Raw genomic sequence first — 21922 nt, 5'->3', positions numbered from 1 at the left:
GTCACGTAGGCACCGCTTAGCGTTCGCAGAAATATTTTGTGCAGATTTCGTTTTCCATTTCCTCCCTTGTTTTGGTCTCCGGGGGCTTCGGTGAGCCGCACTAGAATCCGGGATCCGGTTTCGCCACCTGCCCACGCGCGCCCTGACGACGGAGACGCGTGTGTGTGACCTACGTGTTTATGACACAAACTTACCGGGACTTAGCAAACCTCGCAGATTTGTAAATTCTTCGCTGCGCTGCCCCCACAGGCGCTCGGGCTCCCGTCCCCAGTCCCCACCGGCTCCAGCGCCTCCCACGTGGGTGTTGCCCGCGAGGCGGGGCAGGTGCCGACACAGAAAAAAGGCACCAGGAGGCTGCGACATCATGGGCACATTTTATTCCTCAGGACATCACAGGCTAACTCTCCTGGCGGAGCAGGTCAGTTCTGTTTCCGTGGAAAGTGTGCACCTTCAGAATCGTGGGGCAGTTTCTCCCTCGGACGCGGTCACCGCGGCTTCTCCGCGGCCCAGGCACAAGAAGCAAATTCCTCCAGCTCGAAGCCGGCCGCACAGGCCCAGACGCAAGACTGTTCCGCTCCGAGGAGGGCCGGCTGGACGCCCCGTCCGCGGTCTCTGCGGCAAGTGTCCCTCCCTGGCCGCGCCTGGAGCCTCGCGCCCAGCCTGGCATGCATGCGCTGTGGTTAAGGGTAGAGTGAAGGGGTCATTCACAGACGTGTCCGTGGCGGAGAAGACGGCCTCACACGGACTCCTCGGTGGACAGCAGTAACGGGTTGATGTACTCAAAACCTTCGAACTCCGACTGGTCGATCCTCTTGATGACGTCCCTGTGTGGACAGGCAGGGCACGGGCATGGGTGTCGGGCCCCGTCCCCCAGGCCCACCACCGACCCAGACGGGGCTGACAGCTGGCAAGGAGCCCCGAGCCCGTGCCGCCCCCCGCGGGCCTTACTCGTCATCCGGGGTCAGCTGCACGGGCTCGCTGGTGAACTGGGTGTCGAAGTTGTCCAGACCGTACTCGTCGGTGATCTGGGGCTGGAACGGCGGGAGGGCCTGCTTCTTCTCCAGCTGGGAACAACAACACAAGGTCAGGTCGATGCTGTGTCATCTCTGGGGGACTGGGGTCTTTGCGGGGACTTAAATCACAGAATGGAACAGGAAGACACAGTGTTTCACGAGGTGTTCGAAGGCCAGTTTTCGTTTCCCTTAAACACGAGTCTAGGAAAAAGTATCTGAAGCCAGAAAAATCCCGAGTTTGGAAAGGCTGGTTGGACAAGGCGGAGCGGGCGGCCTGTGCGCGGGCCCACGCCTGGCCCCTGAAACCGAGCGGGGCTGGTCTCGGGAGTGTTTTCTGTCCTACAACTTGGAACCCTGGTCACAAGGGAGCTCGGACTTGACGGGGCCACCGCCGCCCACACTGCTGCCTGGTGAGACCCTATCGTGATGCGACCTTCTTGCCTGAAGATCCGTGAAGGACTCGCTCTGTTTCTGATCAGAAGGGGAAGGGGACGCTCGTCAGGCAGGAGACGGTCCTCGGGATCCGGACCGACTCCCAACTCACCTCTTATGGGCCTGGGACACGCTCGCGCGGCTCACTCAGTCCCTCCGGGACACACACAAGCTCCCCCCACCCCGGGGCGCGCTGTGCACCTGCGTCGGGCCAGGCACGTCCCCCAGCACTAACACGGAGCCGTGAGCGAGAGACACAGCTGCCTGCCCCGTGGGGCCGTTTTGTCGGGTCCCTCCCTGCCACGAGCCGCGCGTGAGGCGGGGGCGGGGGCGAGAGGAAGGATGTGGCGGCGGCACAGCCCCGCCTGGAGACGCCCGCCGCGTGGGGCTCCACTCGTGCCCGTGCGGGCCGTGGAACCGTGCAAGGCCGACGCGACGAGCCGTTCAGGAGAAGCAGTGGTGCCCGAGCAGGCGTGGGACGCCAGCGGCACGGGCCCCGCGTTGTCGGGTGGAGGGCGCAGGGGTGTCCCAGTCTCGGGCGAGTCCTGGCCGCCGGCTGCCCCAGGGCACGTGGCAGAGGACGGGCCGCCCCTGCAGGCGGAGCGGGCAGCCTGTGCGCGGGCCCGAGGCCCTGTCCTTGCTATTTCTCGCCTTTTCTACACGACTCGCCATGTTCCTTTTTACTAAAGCTTTTCTGACCGGGGGTGGGGGCACATCTCTCAGGCCGCTTATCCACCCCGGGTCTCGCCGCGCTCGGACGTCAGCAGCAGCTCCCGGCGGAGCCAAGCAGCGAGCAGAGCTGCGTCTGAGGCAAGAAGCTCCCCGGGTCCCCCCCGCCCCACCCTGGGGCCCCGTCCTCCGGTCGACCCCCCCCTCGGAGTGCGTCTCACAAGCGTTACCCCCTTTCCTCCGTCAGATGCACCGGACCAGAACAGTGCCACCCGGACGCCGCCGGGGGACAGGCCGCGGGGGGGGGGGGGGGGGCGCGTGTGAGTGGAAAGGGGCGCGCCGTGGCAGCCGGGCAGACTCCAGTTCTGAGGGCCTGAGGCGGGGCGGGCCAGCCTGCAGGGGGTGTCGAGGGCACCTGAGAGGAGGCAGGAGGTCCCCGGACAGAGCGGGGTGCTGCTGGCAAGGCTGGGCTGGAAGCAGTCCCACACCGGGGGTGGGGAGAGGCCCCGACCCTGGAGGCTGAGGCCCCCAGGACGGGGTGGGAGAGGCGGGGCGGGGGTCCAGGACGACTGCGTCTCCTGGCGGGGCTCCTCGTGTCCGCAAGCCCCTATTCCCCCAGCTCCGGGTGGTGCACTCCCCGCGGGCTGTGTGCGAGGCAGAGACGGGCCTAGACCCTGCCCTCCTGGCCGTGGGGCAGCGAGGGAATTCCGGGAGCTGCCTGTGGTGGCAGAGGGACCTCGGCACCTGTGTCTCCCTCCGCTACCTGCACAAGCCTCCCACGGAAACAGCACGCGCCCGAGCACTGTGGGCGCTGCGCTCAGGACCCCGTGTGTCCCGTAGCGCGTGTCTTCCCGCTGAGGCGTGTTAACGACAGCAGTGGCCGGGGGGTGGTCACTCACCTCCCGGGGCCACGGCTATGCCCGCAGGACCCCCATGTCCCCGGGGACCACCTACGCCTTCCTCGACGCACTGGGGTCTGGACGTGGCTTATGAATGTGGACGCGGCTCATAAAGGAACCACGTCTACGCCGTCGCCCCTTAGCCGGCTGAGCCCCTTAGCCCCAGAAACAGGCTGCCCTTGAGAACCAGGCTTTTGGCAAGGAGGCACTGACCAGGAATGACCAGATGCCACCCCCAGCGGACGGGCTAGGGACGGGCTGGAGCCGCGCCACGGTAGGCAAGGTGTTCACAAGGCCTTTCCAGCTCAGCGGGACGACGCCTGCCTCGTGGCGGGGGCGGGGTGGGGAGCTTGCATGTTGCCATGGGCAGACCCTGCCCTGGGCTCAGCCTGTCAATACGTGGTCCGTGGAGGCTCAGTGCGGCCTCTAGGTTGTGGACGCCTGGCGGGGGCACTTTCCTCTGGGCCAGGTGTCCCAAGCTACACAGGTAACTGATGGTCAGAAACCGGCCCCGATCTACAGTTCCTCTCCTTTGGGCCCTCAGTTTTTCTTTCTTTCTTTTTTTTTTTTTTTAAGTAATCTCTGCATCCACCATGGGGCTTGAAGACAGCCTGAGATCAAGGGTCTCACACTCCACCGACGGGGCCCGCCAGGCGCCATGCTAGAGGCTCCTGTGCTCCGAATGCTGTAGAGCATTTGGGTCCGAGAACTTCGAGGGAGAGGCTGCAGATTCTGTTTTGAAGCCCCCCCAGCTGCGGCCTGGACAGGGCTGGGCGTGGTGGGGTGGGCGCATGGTCTGAGCACGGGGACCTCACCACGACCGCACAAACACACGGACAACAGTCCTGTGGGGGATGTAACAGTGACCGGAGGGAATGGATGTGAGCCGCTCTGCCTACGGGGCTGGGAGGCGGACCTCAGTGCTGGCTGCGCTGCCGTGACACTGCCCCAAGGGGTCTTTTTTCCAATCTGGTTCGAGCCAAAGCTCGAAGTTGACTGACTTAGCTAACGGATCTCCTTTGTCTCAGAGGAGCACAGTTTAAAGGTTGTGTTTCAGGAACTCCAACCATTTATATATTTTGAAACAAACTGAGTTCAATCTCCTTTTAGTATCAGGAACCACGTGTTAGAGTGCAAAGGGTTTGTAGCCTTCACTGCTCGCAGTGTCCAAGATGGGACCAAGAAGGGCGGGTTCTGGAAAACCAACCATGAAACCGGCTCCCACCAGGGGCTTTCACACAGAATCCACCAGGCAATGTGGTCAGATTGAGGACGTCCCCAGATGGACCCCAGGCAGCACAGCACGTGGTGGGGGATACCAGGCGGGACTTCTCCCAGGGCCCCAGAGGGTGGCCCCACCACACCCTTCGTGCCCTGCCCTCCCTCGGGGGTGGGGGGCAGCGAGCGGGTCCCCGTGCTTTACCAGGTCCCAGTCTATGCTGCGGAAGAATGCGTGAGACTTGATATCGGAAAATCCCGTCTGTGGCCGGCAGCCGAGCCTCTCTTTGGGGTCCTAGGGGTCAGAGTTCAAATAAGGACCAGTCGGTATGGAGCACAGCAGCCCAGATTCACAGCCGGAGGACACCGGCTTCCTGCCCCCCGAGACGTGCTCAGCCACGCGGCTGAAGGACAGATGCCACCCTCGCTGCGTCTCTCCTGGGCATAATCTCTCGTCCTGTTCTGGCACGTGTGACTGAAGACCGATGGTGCACGGGGCTGCGGCCAAATGAGGAAGCAGAACCCCCACCCCGGGAGTCCCTCAGCGGCTACGGCAAGAGCCACGCGCCGTGGTCAGCCCTCCTGGTGGCCACACTGTACCTTGTTTAAAAAGCCTTTCAGGACGTGGGAGGCCTTCACCGAGAGGAATCGCGGGATCCGGATGGGCTTCTCCAGGATCACTGCAACGAGGGGCCGCGTGAGAAGTCGCGTCCCTTCCAGCGGCTCGCCACGGGGCTCGCCCTGCCCAGCCGCGGGAGCTGGACGGTCTGCAGGGCTCTCGAAACCCTTTCTGAGCAGGAGCGTCCAGGGCGTTTTCGGTGCCCCGGCCCCTCCTCCCGACGTCCAGCAGGGTCTCTCCCCGACAGAGGGCTCCCCCCCACACCGGGCTCAGGATCTTGCAGAAGCCAGCAGCCCCCACACGGCCCCTCGAGGGCGCCTCTGCACGTGACCGCCAGAGGGCGCTCCGGGGACCACCGTGTCCAGGGCACCGGCCTCCCGCGGAGGGAATTCTGGCCCAGGGGCAGGCGTTCCGCACTCGCAGGTGGCAAGGAGCCCTAACCGGGTCCCTCCTGCCCACGCCTGCAGGTGGGGTCCAGGAAGGAGTCTGGGCTAAATCAGGACAGGCCGCCTCTCCCGGGGAACCAGCCCTCCACACCGCGGCTGCTTCCACGTCCCCAACACAGTCTTTCCGTCCCTGAGAGTGGGGTCTGCGAGACCGACCTTGCTTGCGGGGTCAGGCGGGGGGGGGGGGGAGACCCAAACGCACAGCCCGGGGGCGGCACCCGCACCCTTGGGAGACGGCTTGCGGCCCACGCACCTTGGAAAAGGTAGTCCTCCGTGTTCATGTCGGGGTTGTCGGTGATGATGTCGAAGGGAGAGCGTCCGGCCATCATCTCAAACATCAGGACGCCCAGTGCCCACCAGTCCACACTGAACCCTGGGGAGACGGCACAGGCGCGGCCTGCAGTCGGTCGGCAGGGGCCAGGCCTCTGTGGGGAGGCAGGGGAGCACGGCCGCAGGCACGGCTCTGGCTAACGCGGGGCTGGGTGCCCTGACGTGCCCTGAGCGGCCTGGCCTCCCCTCTGCCCAACGTCATGGGGCCCTTGTCTTTTTCTTTCTTAACAAGCTGCAAAGCTGTTTTCACGTCAGGGCCATTAGCCTCTGCTGGTTTTCCAGACTGTCATCTGGCCCTGCAGTCCTGCCCGTGGTGCCCCGAGCGCGCGGACTTGTGCTGAGCAAGCCGTCCTTCCTGCTCCCCTCTGGCTTACCCCCACGCTCCAGACCCCTTTCTCAAAGCGAGCTCTCCGTCCCAGGCTTCCTGCAGTGCCGTTTCACGGTGTCTCACCGCACCAGGGGTCAGGGAGGGAGAGCCCGGCTTCCATGGTGCCTGCAGCCTCTCGGACCCTCTGTAGCAACTGCCCCATCCTGGATGGGACCCCCGCCCCAGGCCAGCTTCTAGACGCTCGATCCTGGTCTGCCCATCTGCCGTCTGTCCTTCCCTGTCTGTCCTTGGTGACCCCGCAGAGCATCCTGGCGGGGCCTCTGACCTGAGCAGGCAAGGGACCTGCCCACCCAGCCAGCCCCCATGTCAATGGCAAAGGAAATGTTTAAAAATACTTGACGGCGTCTCTGTGACACATCCCACTGAAAACATGAGGACATAAGAGTATGTGGGGTGTGACATACGTACACGCGTGTAATACACGTACATCACACACGCACAAACACAACACACATGCGAGCACAGATGCACACACCCTACATCACGCACACATGCAAACACACACCATGCTCATACACAGACACATCACACGCAAGCCACACACACGCACTACATGTGTACAAACGTGTCACACATGGCACTTTACACACACACACACACACACACACACACACACGTGCCCACGTGATCTCATTTTTGTCTCCAGCCAAGAGAGCCGAGGGGCAGAAGCACAGTCCGCAGGGGCTGCAGGGGCTCAGCCGTCCTGCTCGCTCGCTCTCCCATGGCAGGGGCGGCCCCTGCGGGGGGGGCACTGTGTACATGCACGGGGCTTCTGCCTCCCTACCTGTGAGGGGTCGGACACCCAGGAGGACAGAGGGGGCCACACAGGTTCAAGGAAGGGCTGAGGCCACACGGTGACGGGGCCGGCAGCAAGGTGAGGGGTGTAGGCTTCAGGTGTATTTGGCCACTGGGCTCGGGCCCTGGAGCTGTCGGCCCTGGACAGGTCCATCTGGCCCCCTCTGCCCCGGGACCACGTCCCTGAGAAGATGGTGCCTCCAGGAGCCAGGGGCTGTCCCTGTTTGCACCCGCAGGCCGTGTGCCAGCGAGCCGCCCCCCGCCCACCTGGTGGCCTCGCTCACCGTACTCCTCCCCCCGCAGGATTTCTGGGGCGATGTAATTCGGGGTTCCGCAGAAAGTGCTGGTTGTGTCACCAGGGCCCAGGCCTTCCTGTGGGGACAAGTCTGTTACCAGGAGGGAAGAAAACCTGCAGTCACCCCCCACTGGCGGGAAGACCTGTCTCCGAGAAAGGCAGCGTGGGCAGGGAAGGTGGTGGAGGTGCCTCGGCCCCCAGGAGCCACGGAGCCCATGCGGGCCCCTCTGCAGCAGGGGCGTCGCCTAGGGACCACGTACTCGCCTTGCACATGCCGTAGTCCGTCAGCTTGATGTGGCCGTCGGCGTCGAGGAGGACGTTGTCCAGCTTCAGGTCCCGGTAGATGATCCCGCGCTCGTGCAGGAAGTTGAGAGCGATGCAGATCTCGGCAGCGTAGAACCTGGGGGCAGCGGAGAGAACCCGCGAGGAGTGTGGGTGGGGCCTGCGCAGGCCGAGGGGAGCTGGGGGGCTGCCGCCGGCCCCACGGCTCTCCCAGAAGACGCCCTGGCACCTTCTCGCAGAGGAACACACACGGGCCAACAAGGCCAGGAGACACGCTCAACGTCCTCACCGTCAGGGAGACATAGATCCAGACTGCCTCCTGCCCGTGAGGATGGCCACTCTGACAGACAGATGGACAGCCGGACAGACAGCCGGACCTGCGGGCGAGGGCTGGGGAGACCAGCACGGGCAGCCGCCGAGGGAACAATGTGGAGGTGCCCAGTTAAATCCAGAAATCCCCCTCGAGCTAGGGTCTGGGAGAGAGGTGTGCACGGCCCTGTCCTAACTGCCCTGTTCAGCAGGGCCAAAGGTGGAGGCCACCCAGGTGCCCCTCGCCGGACAGACGGACAAGTGAGCGCGGCCCCTCCACGCAGCAGGGAACCCCTGAGCCCGCGGCGACCTGGCCGGACCTCGAGGACTCTTCGCTCAGTGACACGAGTCAGTCCCAGGACAAACGCGGTCAGATTCCCCTCAGGAGGCCCCCAGCGGGGACCAGGGAGGCCGGGGGGCCAGTGTCTCGTGGGGGCAGGGCGTCTGTCCGGGAAGATGGAACGTTCCAGAGACGGACAGTGCGGGCCGCCGCACAACGGTGTGGACATGCTTCGTGTCTCTGAGCCGCGTGTCGAGGGCGCCGTGAACATCACGCGCTGCCCAGCTAGAGAACAGGCTCGTGTGCGGGGAGGGACCGATGCTCGACTTACTGCCTGCCTCTCCCCAGACTCGCAAGCTGCACGAGCTGTTTCAGGGGAGGGCGTGCAGAGCAGGGAGAGCCGTGGGGAGCAGGAAGGGGCAGGGACCCTCGGGTTCGGGTTCCCATGGCGCCAGGAGGACGGGCGGCAGGCGTTGTTATCACTTAACAGAAACAGGCTCTTCCTCTCCAAGCGTCAGTGCTCTGCCTTGCGTCGGTGCAACAAGAATCAGAGCTGGCACAGTGCCCACCTGGGGGTTCCCGGCTGGAGCGTGTGCCCCCCCGCCCAGGTGCTGGAAACAGAGCAACGGCAGCACCGCGCGCAGCACCGGCGCGCACACGCTCTCCCAGGAGCCCCCACTTCTCCGGGGGCCGTGCCATCCTGCTCTGGCAGCCGAGTGGGCCATTGCTGAGATTCTGTAACTCTGGGGACCCACGAGCCCTAGGAGCCCCGAGCTGACTGGAGGGGACAACGCGTCCTCTCTGCCATGTCCCCCAGACTCCACCTCCCCTCCTGCTCACGGCTGGCCTCTGAGGAGGGGTCCTGCCGCCCGCCCGCCGGCACCCACCTGGCGTGCTCCTCTGGGAGCTTCCTCTGTCTCTGCATGTGGAACATGAGGTCCCCGCCATTGACGTACTCGATGACCAGGAAGAGCCTGCGGGAGGACAGAGGTGTGGGGGCTGAGACGCCGCATGGCCCAGGCCCGACCTCGCTGGAGGCAGGTTTGACGTGGGGAAGCACCGTGACCAGGAGGAGCCGGGCCTGGGTGCCGGCGGGTCAGCTGTGAGCACCAACGCAGGGAGGCGCCTGGGGACCCCTGGTCCTTCAGGCCAGTAAGGAAAGCAGCCCCGACCGAAAAGTCAGGCTCTGCACCCAGGTTCCTGGGGCGTCATCCTGGGGGAAGTCGAGACTCTGCCTGTGGGGTCTCTTGTCCTGATCAGTTCTGGTCCCGCCACAGGGAAACAGCAGAGACAATTCTGGTCACCCGGCAGAGGAGCAAATGCTGTTCCTGTGGGACCGGTAGAGGCAGGACACGGACCTGTGGGCCCACCGTGGAGGCCAAGGGGCCCGGGAGAGCAAATGCACGAGCCAGGTGAGGGGATGGCCATGTCTGTGAGCGACTGTTCTGCCCGCCAAGTCTGGATGGACCCCAGGGAGGCATAAGGATGTGTCCCCGGGCGGGAGCCGGGCGGGAGCCCCAGTGGCTTGAGTGGGGACGGCGTAGTCGGGGGCACGGAGGACAGCTGACGAGCTTGCAGAGACCTGGATACCGGGGTGGAGAGAAGGGGGTGGGGCCCCTGCACAGCCTGTCCCAGCACAGGGGTGAGTTGGCGGCAGAGAGAAGGCCCGGGGGCAGTGGGGCCAGGGTGGGCCAGCATGACCCTGCGTGACCTCGTGGCTAAGGAACCGGGACCACACACCATCCCAGTCTCTTCCGCAGGACGCCTTTCTCGCGTTCAGTAAGATGCCGTTTCCAAAATTAAATTCACGTGCAAGAAACACCTTGTTGAGGGCCCCTCGCGGCTCCTCTGGGTGGGGAGTGGGAGTGAGCATGGACAGCTTGCAGGTCGGCTCGTGGGTCACAGGCCAGCCACGAAGACAGAGGTCACTTTATAAGAGTGAGCACCGAGCTGAGGCCACCATGGAGGTTTCTGTGGGCGCTAACCGAGCGACAACCAGAAACCCGTCAGTCCACGGGCGGAAACGGGCCTGGAGCACAAGCGAGGAGCCTTGGGCCCTCATCCCCAGGGTGTGTCTAGACGGATGAAGAAAGCTCGCCCTCCCCGGGATTCGCCTGCGTCCATAAAGCTTCACAGGCACGGAGCTCCGTCCACTCATGTACGTGTGTGTGCGCCAGCGCTCACGCGACAGCACACGCGTCTGCCCATGCACGCCTAGTCCTGTCGGCCACCGTGAGGGAAATGTGGTGGTTATTGCACCCCTGGGCAGGGACCTCGGGCCTAACAGTTCCCCAAAGTGTTAAAAAAAAAAAAAATCACATTAACTCAAACCTCTTAGGGTGACCTTGAAGCGCAGGTCAGAGATTTTCCACAACAACCAGGGACCGTGTCCCTGGGACGCGGCTCACTTGAGAACCTGCCCCCCTCCCAGCGGAGGTGTACACCCCGACGTTGTGCTCCTTAGGAAGGGCCTCCAGGGCCAGTGGCCCACTTGTGGTGACATCAGGTGACAGGGACAAACCTGACGCCAGTTCAAAGAAAATAGCAGAACACATGGCTCCTGTGGGAAGCACCGACAGCACAAGGGGGCTGGGGCGTGAAGCCGGCGTTCAGACGTGTGGAGAAGCGGAAGCCGAGGTACGTCCCTTCCGATCTGGAGAGAAGCCCAGGTGGGCATCTAGGGTGAGGCGCAGCCAGACCGGCCCCTGCCCCGGATGTCACCGGTCGGGATCTGCTCACTGGGCGAAGCTGGTCGGGCCCAGTCACCGCGGAGGAGCCGTTTTCCGTCCGCAGCAGCTGCAGACCCGAGTCTTTCGGTTTGCTTTGTGTCTTCTTCCAGTCTACAGACCCACCTGAGGACAACCCCGGACATGGCTTCGAGCAAAACTGTACCAGAGCCACAGGACGGGGGACTCTCCGCCCGCGCCCCGGGGGCCTCAGAGCTGGCCGCCGTGTCAGCGGGGCTCAGCTCCCGCTCGGGGGCACCGCCACGTGCAGCAGCTCATGGGGTGGCTTGGAGTGTCCTTGCGCCCACGACCCCGGGTCCCACGGCCACACCAACCCACTTGGAGGGAGGGAGGTGACGGCCTGTGGCTGCCCGCCAAGCTCGGAGGGCCGCCCTCGGCCAAGCTCTCCCACCGTCCGCTTGGATGCCGCCCCAGGAAGGGAAAGAAGCAGGACTGTGGAGCCAGGTCACTCCTGACCCTGCGACCCTGGTCGCCCAGATGGGAACCCGGGGGCTGCAGCCCCTGCTGGCTGGAGCAAACCCTGCACAGGGGGGCCCACAGAGCGCCCGGGGGAGAGCCGGGCGCGGACTCACCCTCAGCGCAGAGGACCCATGACACCCTCCCCACGCTGCCCCGTGGAATGAAGTGCCCAGCCCCGCCCGTCGGCCTAGGGGGAAAGACTGATGCCACCAGACAGAGTGCGTGTGCTCGGGTCGAGAGCTGATGCCGTGTGCGGCCCACCACCTGTGTCTGTGGATGAAGTTTCACGGGGACGCTGCACGCGTCTCTACACGCACCGCGTACGTGGTCTTTGCACCACCACAAACTGTGGTCCTCAAAGGTGAAAATACTTACTCTCTGGCCCCTGGAGACGCAGTGCCGATGGCTAATGCACACCCTAAGAACAGACGTTCCCACCTCACTGACCCTCAGGCTAGAGACTCAGCTACACGTCTGGGCATCAATGTTTAACACGGTGACCCCAGCCAGAGGGGGACGTGGGGGCACTGGGAGGTAAAGGGCTTTCTCAGGATCACAGTCGCCGTCTGCGAGGTCTGACACCACAGGACCCGGGCGAACCCAGAACTCACACTTGGAGCCCCTCCTGCAGGTTCCGTTCCCACGTCACAGGGGTGGCCACCCCCAAAGGAACTGTCCGATGAGGAAAGAGAAGATGCTCGGGGGACAGAGGATAAGAAAAGGGAGCAAGGTGGGAAGCGGCACTCGGCGAGCCCAGCGGACCGGCCGGGTCAAAGATGGGGGGGGACACTGGCAGACGGGAAGCTGACGCAGTGGGGGGGGGGGAGGTTTATATTGTCCAAAGAAATGTGCCAGAGCAGGAGACAGCCAGTCGGGCCTCGGGTCCCCCCAGAGAGGAAGAAAGCCAGAACATACCCCCAATATTTGGGGGCCGTGAGGCGAGGCTGACCCTGGTAAGCTGGGGCCGAAGTGGGACAGTCGCCCTCGGGCGGGAACGGGAAGGCACCCCCAGCCCCAGGACGCCATCTGACCACGAAATGGAGCAAACCACGAGACAGACACAGGGAAGCAGCTACAGGAGGGCCAGGGTGGGACGTGAGCACCAGGAGCGCAGACAACCGGGACCCGGGACGGAGCTCCTTCTCCCACGGCAGCCGGTGGCGCGCCCACGGGGCAAACACCAGAGCGTTCCCGCGAGGCGAGGAAGCGGCCAGGCTGGCCCTCCACCAGCGGCCGCCGCACGAGGCAGCCACGGGCCACATCATCGGGCGCACAAGGAGCAGGTGTGGGCCGGAAAGGAGCGGTCGTCTGGCGCCGACGCTCTAACCACACCCCGCGGACGCGGCAGAACCGTGACCAGCTCCAGGGGCAGCGAGCACAGGACCCGCGCGCACGCGGCCGGCCGCTCCGCTGGGAGGAGGGGCGAGGAGCGGCCGGGTCGGACGTCACACCAGTGGGGAGGCCTCTGTGTGACGGAAACGTCGCCCACACCGACAAGGAAGACACAGGAGGCGAAGCGGGAGCAGCCACAACCTCGGCCCCCGGCGTCTGCGGAGACCTCCCTGCACGGGGCGCCCGGCCGGCTGGGTCGGAGGAGCACGCGCTGCTTGATCTGGGGCTCGTAACTTTGAGCCCCGCGTTGGGAGCAGAAATTGCTTAAAATAAATAAAGAATAAAAACATTGCTTCAAGTTCTTGAGAGAATTCTCTGAAGTGGCTTCTGACCTCACTGGATCGTTGGCAAAAGCAGTTTCAGGTCCACCTGACAGCCCCCTCTCATCCGGGCCCCAGGCCTACTCGAGGCCTGTGCTGGCTGAGGACGAGGGGGCCCCTGGGCCTCATCCAAGTCAGGTCCCTGTGTCCCATCAGCGTCCCCAGGACAGAAAGCGCAGCCCACAAGCCTGCCCCATGGTGGCCAGCCGCCGCCCGATGAGGAAGACACACGGCCGCTTGCACGGTCCCCGGTGGACGGAGGCCAGTCCCTGAGGGTCCGCGGCTGCCCAGGGCCTTGGTCACCCGCAAGTGACCAGGTCACCTGCGGTCTCCCTGCAGCCGCGGGTCCGACGAGTCCCACGCCATCGCGGGACTGCCACCGTGAGTCACAGGCCTCCTCCTCCCCACGACGCCCCCCAGGCGGGTTGTCTGCGGCCCAAGCCAACCTGCCCCGGGACCCTGCGGGTGAGGGTGCCCCACCGGCCCTCAGAACGAAGGCTGCACGGACACTCCACAGCCCGCCTGCCGCCTGCACCCCGGCGTCCACGCCTTCTGTTCTGGGCTTCGCTTAACTTCCGACTCCAACGAATGTGCTGCTTGGACGGTGCAGAGACGCAGCGCCAGAGGGGAAGGCGCCAACCCTCGGGTCTCGGGTGGTTCCTGCCGCGCCCACGGCCTCCCTCCACGAGCAGAGGCCCCAAGAGAACCCGGTTCCCCTGAGCTCCCCCAGGAGGCTCGACCCGGCTGTGGTTCTGCTCACCCATCTCTCCGCTCGCCAGCCATCACCCCTGCTCGAGGCCTGACCTCCTCTGTGGTCCCCGTAGCCACAACCACCGGGCGCACACGTGCTCGCCACCGACCCCGGCGCCCCCGGCTCTCTGTGACCCTCACTTCTGCCCCCAGATCTCCACCACGGTGTAGCCTGGTGAGTCCTGCCACCCACTCCCCGGCATCAGGCGACACGTACCGTCCTCAGCTCCATTCTGAGGCCTCCTACTGGGCCTCCATGTGCCCAGTGGGTCTGCACCTGTGCCTGGACCCCACGCCGCCGGCCCTCCTAGGGACTGGGCATCGGGCGTCCACAAGAGGATACCACCCGGCCTCCGTGTCCCTGGAGCCCAAGTGGCTGTGGACAGCTCCAGGATGACCCCTCACATCTCCTCCTCCCAAACACACACCGCCTCCTCCAGGATGCGGCCTGTGCCCTCCCCTCCCCCCACCCCGCTTTCACCGCGTTCCGGCACCCGCCCTGCAGCACTGCGGTGCCCCCTCGGCCGGGCCGGCCCGAGCCCCGGCGCAGGCCCTCCAGACCTGCCGACGAGTCCTCGGGGCCACGTGCGAAGGATGAACACACATGACAGCACCGGCCAAGTGGCATGAATACCCAGAGTCCACCCCAAACCGACGACTATTCACTCAGGCGTCAAGGTCAGCAGGCTGCGCGGGAGGCTCTCCCCCAAACCGCGGGTGTGACGGGCTCGCCCATCTGCGGAGCGTGAGCCGCGTTCCACGCGAGGGGAGTGCGGCACGGGACGTGGCAGCACGTCTGAGATCCGGGGTCATGCTAAGTGCGACAAACGACCCCAAACGGCAGTTGGCGGGGGGCTGCTAAAAATAGTCACCTCAGCTACACCCTTCAGCCCATTTTTCCTGGAATTGCTCAAACAGAAGCAATTTTGTAGTTAATTTTCATTGTGGCCATTGTCCGGGAAGGCCGGCTGTCTGTGGCCGCGAGGTGCGGTTTCTCCACAGCGCGGATGTTCCTTCTGGGTTAGAAGAATGCTTGGTCTCCACTGCGTGTGCCCAGCCTGAACCCCCAGGGGTCCCGTGCGGCCGAGGCCCTGCCAACGCCCGCGTTCATGGCAAGCTGCCGGCTCACTCGGCAGACCTCCCCCCACGGCGGCCCCCGAGCCCAGGCACGGCTCCGGAGGTTGCTGGTCGTCCTGTACACAGGTGCGGCAGGTTGGGCTCCCCGCCCCCCGGACACGGGCCTGCGACAGAGCCTCCTGCAGCCTAGGAGCCGAGGGGTGGCCTCCTCAACCCCTCGCTGGTGGGGCTCCCCAAGTGTCCCGTCCCCCAGCTGCCCACACCCCTGCTTGCTGGGGCCTCATCACGTTCACGACTTCAGTCCCCGTGGGTATCTGGCTGGGTGTGAAGGTTTGTGGGCGCCGTGCTAACCGCCACCCGACCGTGACAGGGGACGCTGCTGGTCCTCTGGGGCCTGGACACGGCGCCAGCACGGAGCGGGCCCTCACGCGGACGGGCGCGAACAGCAGTTCCCCAGGCGCCGGCCTCGCTGTCAGCATTTTAACATCTTACTAATCCTGGCAGCGGCCCTAAGAGGTGGTGTCACTGCTGCTCCCTGTTCCCGGAGGAGACTGGGGTGCAGACAGGTTACCCCAAGTTCACACAGCAGACAAGAGGAGGGCTAGGCCTGCACCCCAGCTGTGGCTCTAGACCTCAGGAAAAACTAGGTGCCGTGTGCACTGGGCCCTCCCGGGCTGTTCCCGTGGCTTCTCAAAGACGTCCCGACTCTGCACGCAGCCACGCAGCAGAACCAGTCTGCCGGAAGGTCATCCCGGCTCCCCGCTCCAGCCCGCTCAGACGTGTGCAGGACTTCGAGCTCCTCTCGGAGCTGTCTGTAGCGTCTGTAACCTTCATCGACTCGTGAGTCACAAAGAACACGACACGTGTCCTCTTTATACTTGTACCAAGCACGTGACTGTATCTTAAAGAAATATTCTTCAGGGGCGCCCAGGTGGCTCAGTGGGTTAAGCGCCTGCCTTCAGCTCAGGTCATGATCCCAGGGTCCTGGGATCGAGCCCCACATTGGGGTCCCTGCTCAGCGGGGAGTCTGCTTCCTCCTCTCTCTGCCTGCCTCTCTGCCTACTTGTGATCTGTTAAATAAATAAAATCTTAAAAAATATACATATATATATATACATATGCATACATATATATCTATTCTTTAAGCAGCGAAACTGCCTACAGGGTGTCGGGTACCAGGCAGACGCTGGGGCCCGCAGGCACTTGGAGCCACACTGCTCTCTCCAGCTGCGCGCCACGGGCTGGGGACACGGGCACACACACAGTCGGGGTCAAAGCAGGCACATAAACATGGCCCAGGGGAGACCCCCTATCTGGACTAACCAGGTGTTTGGAGCTTCCAGACAGACAGAGCCTGTAAAAATGAGACAAACTTGACATCCCGGGACAGAGCCTCCCCTCGGGGATGTTGTAAACACGCCTTCTACACGCCGGTTTGGAAAAGCAGAGCGGCCGTGTCACAGGGTCACACACAAACACTGAACGGACACACTTGTTTTCAGTCTCTTGGCACACCTGGAGCGTGACACGCGGACCATCTCCGGGGGCGGAAAGTTCTGTGCTCCCGGCAGTGGAGACAGGAGGGGAGGTTGAAAGTCTGACCCTTTTACACTCACGCCCCCACGAGTTCACACAACAAAATCAACCAAAAACAAGTCTTTTGGAATCTCACCATACAGGAAATGTGGGGTTGGGACGGGCTGTCTGCCCTTGGGCATCTGTAATTCCAGAGACCGAGGCCAGTGTTTCACAGAGGCATGGGGAGAGCGCACGAACACAGCAAGGGGACCTTTCCAGAAGCTCTGATGCAGGAGGGCCAGGGGGAGGGCAGGGCAAGGTGACAAAGATGGACAGAACAGAGCGATCCAGGGAGAAGCCTGGTCCCAGCAACCTGTCTTGGGCCCAGGGGCCTCGACTCCATCCCAGAAGCAACTGGGGGAGAGTCAGAGGAGCTTCAAAGCAGGAGAAAGACACTTTACATCTGTGTTTCCAAAATACGGCTTAATTCCAACACGGGGGCACTGACAGCCTGGGGAGCCCCAGTGACCAGACGCCCCAAAGGGGCTATGGTCAGGGTCAGGCAGGAGAGAAGGGCGGGGTCTGAGACACATCCAGGAGGCGTGTCAGGGAGATCCGGAGAGGGGACAACCACAGATGCGGGGGAAAGGCCACTTATCCCAGGTGCCTTGTGCCTTGGACACACAGGCGGGTCAAGGGACTAGAGGTCAGGAGGGAGGCAAGAGTGGACGTGGGTGTGGGGACGTACGAGTCACCAGTCTGATTTACAGCTGAGCTGAGTCACTGTGAGCCGGACAGAGACGGTCGTCCTCAGGAAGGCCCGTTTTCCAAGGCTGGCCGGCCCCTGGCTGGAGTCTGGGAGCTTAAGTGGTAGATGACTCCCTCCACCGATAAAAACCTCCCCCGAACCCTAGGCATGGTCTGCGGTGCATAAAGCAATACGGTTTCTGCGGACACCGGCTTTCTTCTGAGAGCCTGGAACACTGTGGCGCGCGCCAGTCGACCGCGGCCCGTGCGATCCCAGCGGCAGATCCCGGCCGCTTCCCTCACCGTCACCCCGCGCCGCCTCCCCCTGCCGGCTCTGCTTTATGCCCTGTCACGGCGGGAAAGCTCAGCCTTAAGTCCTACTGTGTGCTGGTCCTATGAGTTCTGCTAAAGCACCGAACCAGGTGGTGGTCCAGAAGACCCCGGGCACAGAATAAAGTCAATATTTTTTGCAAATAAACTGAATTCAAGTCAACTGACTGAGAAGAATTCCAAACCGAGTATATACTGACTATCCCGGACCAGTGGTTTTCAAGCCTTTTAAAACAGCAGGATTTCGATATAAAGTTTTACTAAGTGAAGTTGCTGGTATTTTTTAATTTATTCTGCTTATTGGTAATATCTGTGAGCACAGAAACCTGCCTCCTGCCCAATACGTCATCCCAACACCTAACCCAATGCCTCTACTCCTGTACTTACTAGGATGTTTTCAATAAATATTTTATAAATGTAGTTAAATAATTTAGGTTCAGATCCATGAAATTTACCTGATACAAGCTGATACAGCGCTGATGAGAACAACAAAGTTAGTTTTGACGAGCCAAAACAAAACAAAAAAATCAAACATAAAAATCCCAAAACAAACCCATACTTGCAGCTGAAAGAACCCTAATATGATGGTGGAAGCCGCGCGCCGACTCACTTGCTGTGCAATGCAATTCAGAAATCAGCAGAATCTTAGAAATACGCTCTTCTTCTTACCGACTTGTTGTCTGGAAGCAGGAGTGTAAGCCGACCAGGAAAGGGTTGCTGGATGCCTGCTCAAACACATGCTTCTCTGTCTGCACCCAGTCAATATCCTGAAATAGAAACCAGGGCGTGTTAATGAGCCTCCTGAATACTCTTCATCCTCGAGAAGGGGGGCAAGAGAGAACCGTCTCTCACCTCCGCTTGTAGGAAGACAGTGCAGACAGGAAAGGAAAATGCCCATTAAGAAATACATCACCACCACCACCCCATCTCTGCCACCGTCCTCACTGTCATGTTCATCACCATCACCACCATCACCAACACCATCGTCATCATCATGACCATCATCACTACCATCACCATCACCACCACCACCATCACCATCATCGTCACCATCACCACCACCATCGTCACCATCACCACCACCATCGTCATCATCATGACCATCATGACCATCATCACCACCATCACCATCACCACCACCATCGTCATCATCATGACCATCATCACCACCATTACCATCACCACCATCACCACCACCATCGTCACCATCACCATCATCACCGCCATCATCTGTTCGCCATCTCTACCACCATCACCAGCTGTGTGCTGGCCTCTGAGCTACAGACTCTCCATGCACTGCCTCATGTGCTCCCCGTGGCAGCTGTGGGGGGCTAGTATCATCACCACTTAAGACAGGAGGAAACAGGATGGATGCTTAAGCAGGTTCCCCCACGTCCCATGCCCATCTCTACAGCACCAGCTCTAGCACAGGGCATTCTCCCTCCCAATCCATGCTGGGATCTGGGGAAAGCTGCAAGTCCCTTTAGAGGCACAAAGATTCCACAGCTCTGATTTCATTCCGACCCAGAAAGCGAGTTAGATGTTGAGCCTCTCCTCCTAAGGGTTGAGAAAGCGAGAGGGAAACAGATGTGTCCAGCGTCGTGCTGCCTGCCCCGAGGGTGTTTGGAAACAAATGAGCAAACTCTCAGTGGGGTTCATCCTCCTTGGGCTCAGTTCAGAGCTTCCTCTACTCCCCAGAAGACCCCCGGGATGGTCCAGCTTTGGAGCCAGCCATGCAGGCAGAGTGGTCCCAGCCCCACCTCTCCTTGAGCTCAGCTAATGCAACCGCCAGTTGGTAGCCCTACGGGGCGTCTGGCACTGCACAGGAGGCCCTCAACCGAGCTCCCAACCAGCCTCGGCCATCTGTGCTCCAAAGGGACCTGGTCACCCAGGTGCTCAGGTGAAAATCCTGGTAGAAGGCTGAGATGTGCCTTCCCTCCCACATAGTAAAGAAACTAGGGTCTCCTGCTTGCAGGCAGCTGCTCCTTCCTGCCTGCAAGGCTCCCGAGGCCGTTTCAACAAAGTGCCGTCGACCAGGGGCCTAAAAACATCCAGCCCCGGCCTCTCACTGTCCTGAGCCAGAAGCCTGAAATCCGGGTGCCGGCAGGGTCACACCCCCTCTGGAGCCCTGAGGGAGGACAACCTGCCTCTTCTGTGCCTCCCTTTGCACACTGGTGTCCCTGTGTGTCTCTGTTTCCTTCTGTCTATCTGTCTGATCTCTGCTTTTCTCTAAAAGGACACCTGTTCCTGGACTCACGGGCCACCCAAACAATCCAGGACGATCTCCCCAAGATCCTTCACTTAATCATACCTGCAAGGACCCCATTCCCAAGTAAGTTCAGATTCACAGGTTCCAGGAGTTAGGATGTGGGCACATCCCCTGCAGGCCACATCTAGCCCACTGCAGTGTCCCCACTGATGTCCATGGCCCACACGCACGGCCACAGACACTAGGGTCTTGCACAGATGCACAAACACAGACAGGCATGTGACACATGCAGACACACACAGGCACACACACAGTGTGCACACGCAGCTCCCACTCACTGACTCCTAGAGTCACACTTTTCTTGAGAGATCACCTCCAAGTCCCACCCCACATCTTGGTCCACAGGAGATGATCTGAAGATGCCAAGAATGAACCAAAGCAGTAATTCTCTCCTAATTGCTTCTTTCAGTTCTACGAACTTGACTTCAGACAATCCACTAACTTTTCAGCTGGCCAGGGTTCCAGTCAGGGGGTCTGGAATCATCCTGCTGTGCTGCTAACCGGCAGTGTAGACTGGAGCAAACCACCTCCTCCTAAGCCTCAGTCTCCTCAGCTCCTCACCGGTGCCACCACTCACTCACAAGCTCAGCACTCAGGGGCCAGTTGGGCAGTCTGTGCACTGCACAAATGCACCCTGCTGGTAGGGCAAGTAATAGCTCTAGTTTAGCCCCAGCTCTTCCCTCCAAACCATGAGCCCGGGCCAGGGCTGGGGAGCCCTCCTGTGGTCCGCTGGGCCCACGGAGCTCAAGCCGCCTCATGTACTACACGGGCCCGAAGCAGCAGCATTACTGCTGCCCGTGCATCCAAACTGCCTCTGCTTCTAAGACACAGACTCTGCATTCAGCTGTGAAAGACAAAGACCAAAAAGACACAAAGCCAAGAAGCCCACAGAGATGCCCAACACCAGCAGTCATCCCAGGAATGCGGATTGAGCTACCGTGAGGGGCCGCTCCGCAGCCTCCGCGATAATCACAGACCAGAAAATGGCAAGTCCTGGAAAGGGTGCACAGAACTGCGGCCCGTGCGCACGGCTGGTAGGGACGTGAAGCGGCGCACCTGCCAGGCACAGCTCGCCGGTTCCTCCCACAGGACAGCGTGAGTGCCCCTCCGAGCCAGCACTTCCACTCCCAGGTCAATCTCCCGAGAACCGAGATGGCGCCTTGAACAAATGCCCACACGTGAACATGGACCACGGCACGGCTCAAGGTCACGGGAGTGGGGGGCTCATCTCTACCAGCAGGTGAACAGATGAGCCGAAGGTGGTCCGCTCAGAAAATGGACTATGATTCAGGCATAAAAAGCAATGAGGTTCTGGGGCATCGGGGGGCTCCGTTAGGCGTCTGCCTTCAGCTTGGGTCACGATCCTGGGGTGCTGGGATTGAGTCGCACATGGCGCCTCCTGCTCTGTGGGGTGTCTGCTTCTCCTTCTGCCTCCGCCTGCGGGTCCCCCGCCCCGCGCATGCTCACGCACTCCCTCAGTCTCAAATAAACAAAAGTCTTAAAAAAAAAAAAAAAAAAAGCAAGCAGGGACATTCTGACACATGCCGCTATGGGAGGGAACCTCGGAACGTGACAGCCGCTGCCAGACACCGGACACGAAGGGCCGCACAAATGTGTACTTTAAAAGGTTAAAACGGGGCGTGGCGCTACGTGCGCTTTACTCCCGTGGCGCGCAGGAGGCAGCCGTGATGGAGCCCTGAAGGGCCGCGGGAGCCGCTCACCTCGTCGTCGTGGACCAGCTCTTTCTTCACCACCTTCATGGCGTACATCTGGTCGTTCTTCTTCAGCCGCACCAGCAGGACCTTGGCATAGCTCCCGCGCCCGATGACCCTGATCAGGTCGAAGTCCTGCAGTCCGAGCCCCTGGGAGATTTTGATTCCGTCCATCCCGTCGATGACCGGCTGCAGGTCCTGAGGACGAGAGAGGACGTGAGAAAGCAAAGGCTCCTGGCCGTGGAGCCGACGAGTCCCCGCGGGGGCTTCTGCTCGCAGGCTCCGACCTCACCACCACGCCAGGCTCCCCAGTCACAGCCCAAGGCTGCCGCGGGAGCACGGGGTTCCCCGGGGCCTCCCACAGGCCCCCCAGCAGCGCTCTCCGGGGGTCAGAACGCTTCACCTGCTGAGGCGCGCACAGCCCCGCGCCTGGGCTGCAGAATGAAAGAGAAAGGCGATCCCGTGAAAACAGAAGCTCCGCCTCTCATCCTCCCTGGCCAGGGTACCTGCGGTGAACGCAGGAGAGACCGTGCTCCTGCCTCATACCAGACGCGGATCGACCAGGTAGAAAAATCGGGAAGTCCGGTCGCTCTACAGAAGCTGTGGCCCAGGAAAAAGGGCAGCTG

General features: G+C 62.0%; 1 protein-coding gene across 4 annotated transcripts in view; it reads right to left on the bottom strand.

Moving 5' to 3' along the window:
• Positions 1 to 362: 362 nt before the first annotated feature.
• The window catches only part of PRKCZ (protein kinase C zeta), an 89503-nt gene continuing 67943 nt past the window's right edge, over positions 363 to 21922 (bottom strand). For all 4 annotated transcript variants that reach the window (XM_059135036.1, XM_059135037.1, XM_059135038.1 and 1 more), the window contains 10 exons: positions 21306 to 21494; positions 17985 to 18082; positions 8863 to 8949; positions 7365 to 7504; positions 7094 to 7177; positions 5550 to 5669; positions 4832 to 4911; positions 4437 to 4526; positions 949 to 1064; positions 363 to 824 (listed from right to left, as the gene is read on the bottom strand). In XM_059135036.1, the coding sequence (XP_058991019.1) occupies positions 737 to 824; positions 949 to 1064; positions 4437 to 4526; positions 4832 to 4911; positions 5550 to 5669; positions 7094 to 7177; positions 7365 to 7504; positions 8863 to 8949; positions 17985 to 18082; positions 21306 to 21494 (1092 nt within the window). In that variant the 3' untranslated portion in view covers positions 363 to 736. The remainder of the gene's footprint in view (positions 825 to 948; positions 1065 to 4436; positions 4527 to 4831; positions 4912 to 5549; positions 5670 to 7093; positions 7178 to 7364; positions 7505 to 8862; positions 8950 to 17984; positions 18083 to 21305; positions 21495 to 21922) is intronic.

Source organism: Mustela lutreola, chromosome 10 (assembly GCF_030435805.1).
Source record: "Mustela lutreola isolate mMusLut2 chromosome 10, mMusLut2.pri, whole genome shotgun sequence".
In the NCBI taxonomy this organism is placed as follows: domain Eukaryota; kingdom Metazoa; phylum Chordata; class Mammalia; order Carnivora; family Mustelidae; genus Mustela; species Mustela lutreola.
This window is presented reverse-complemented; position numbering and strand designations above follow the sequence as displayed.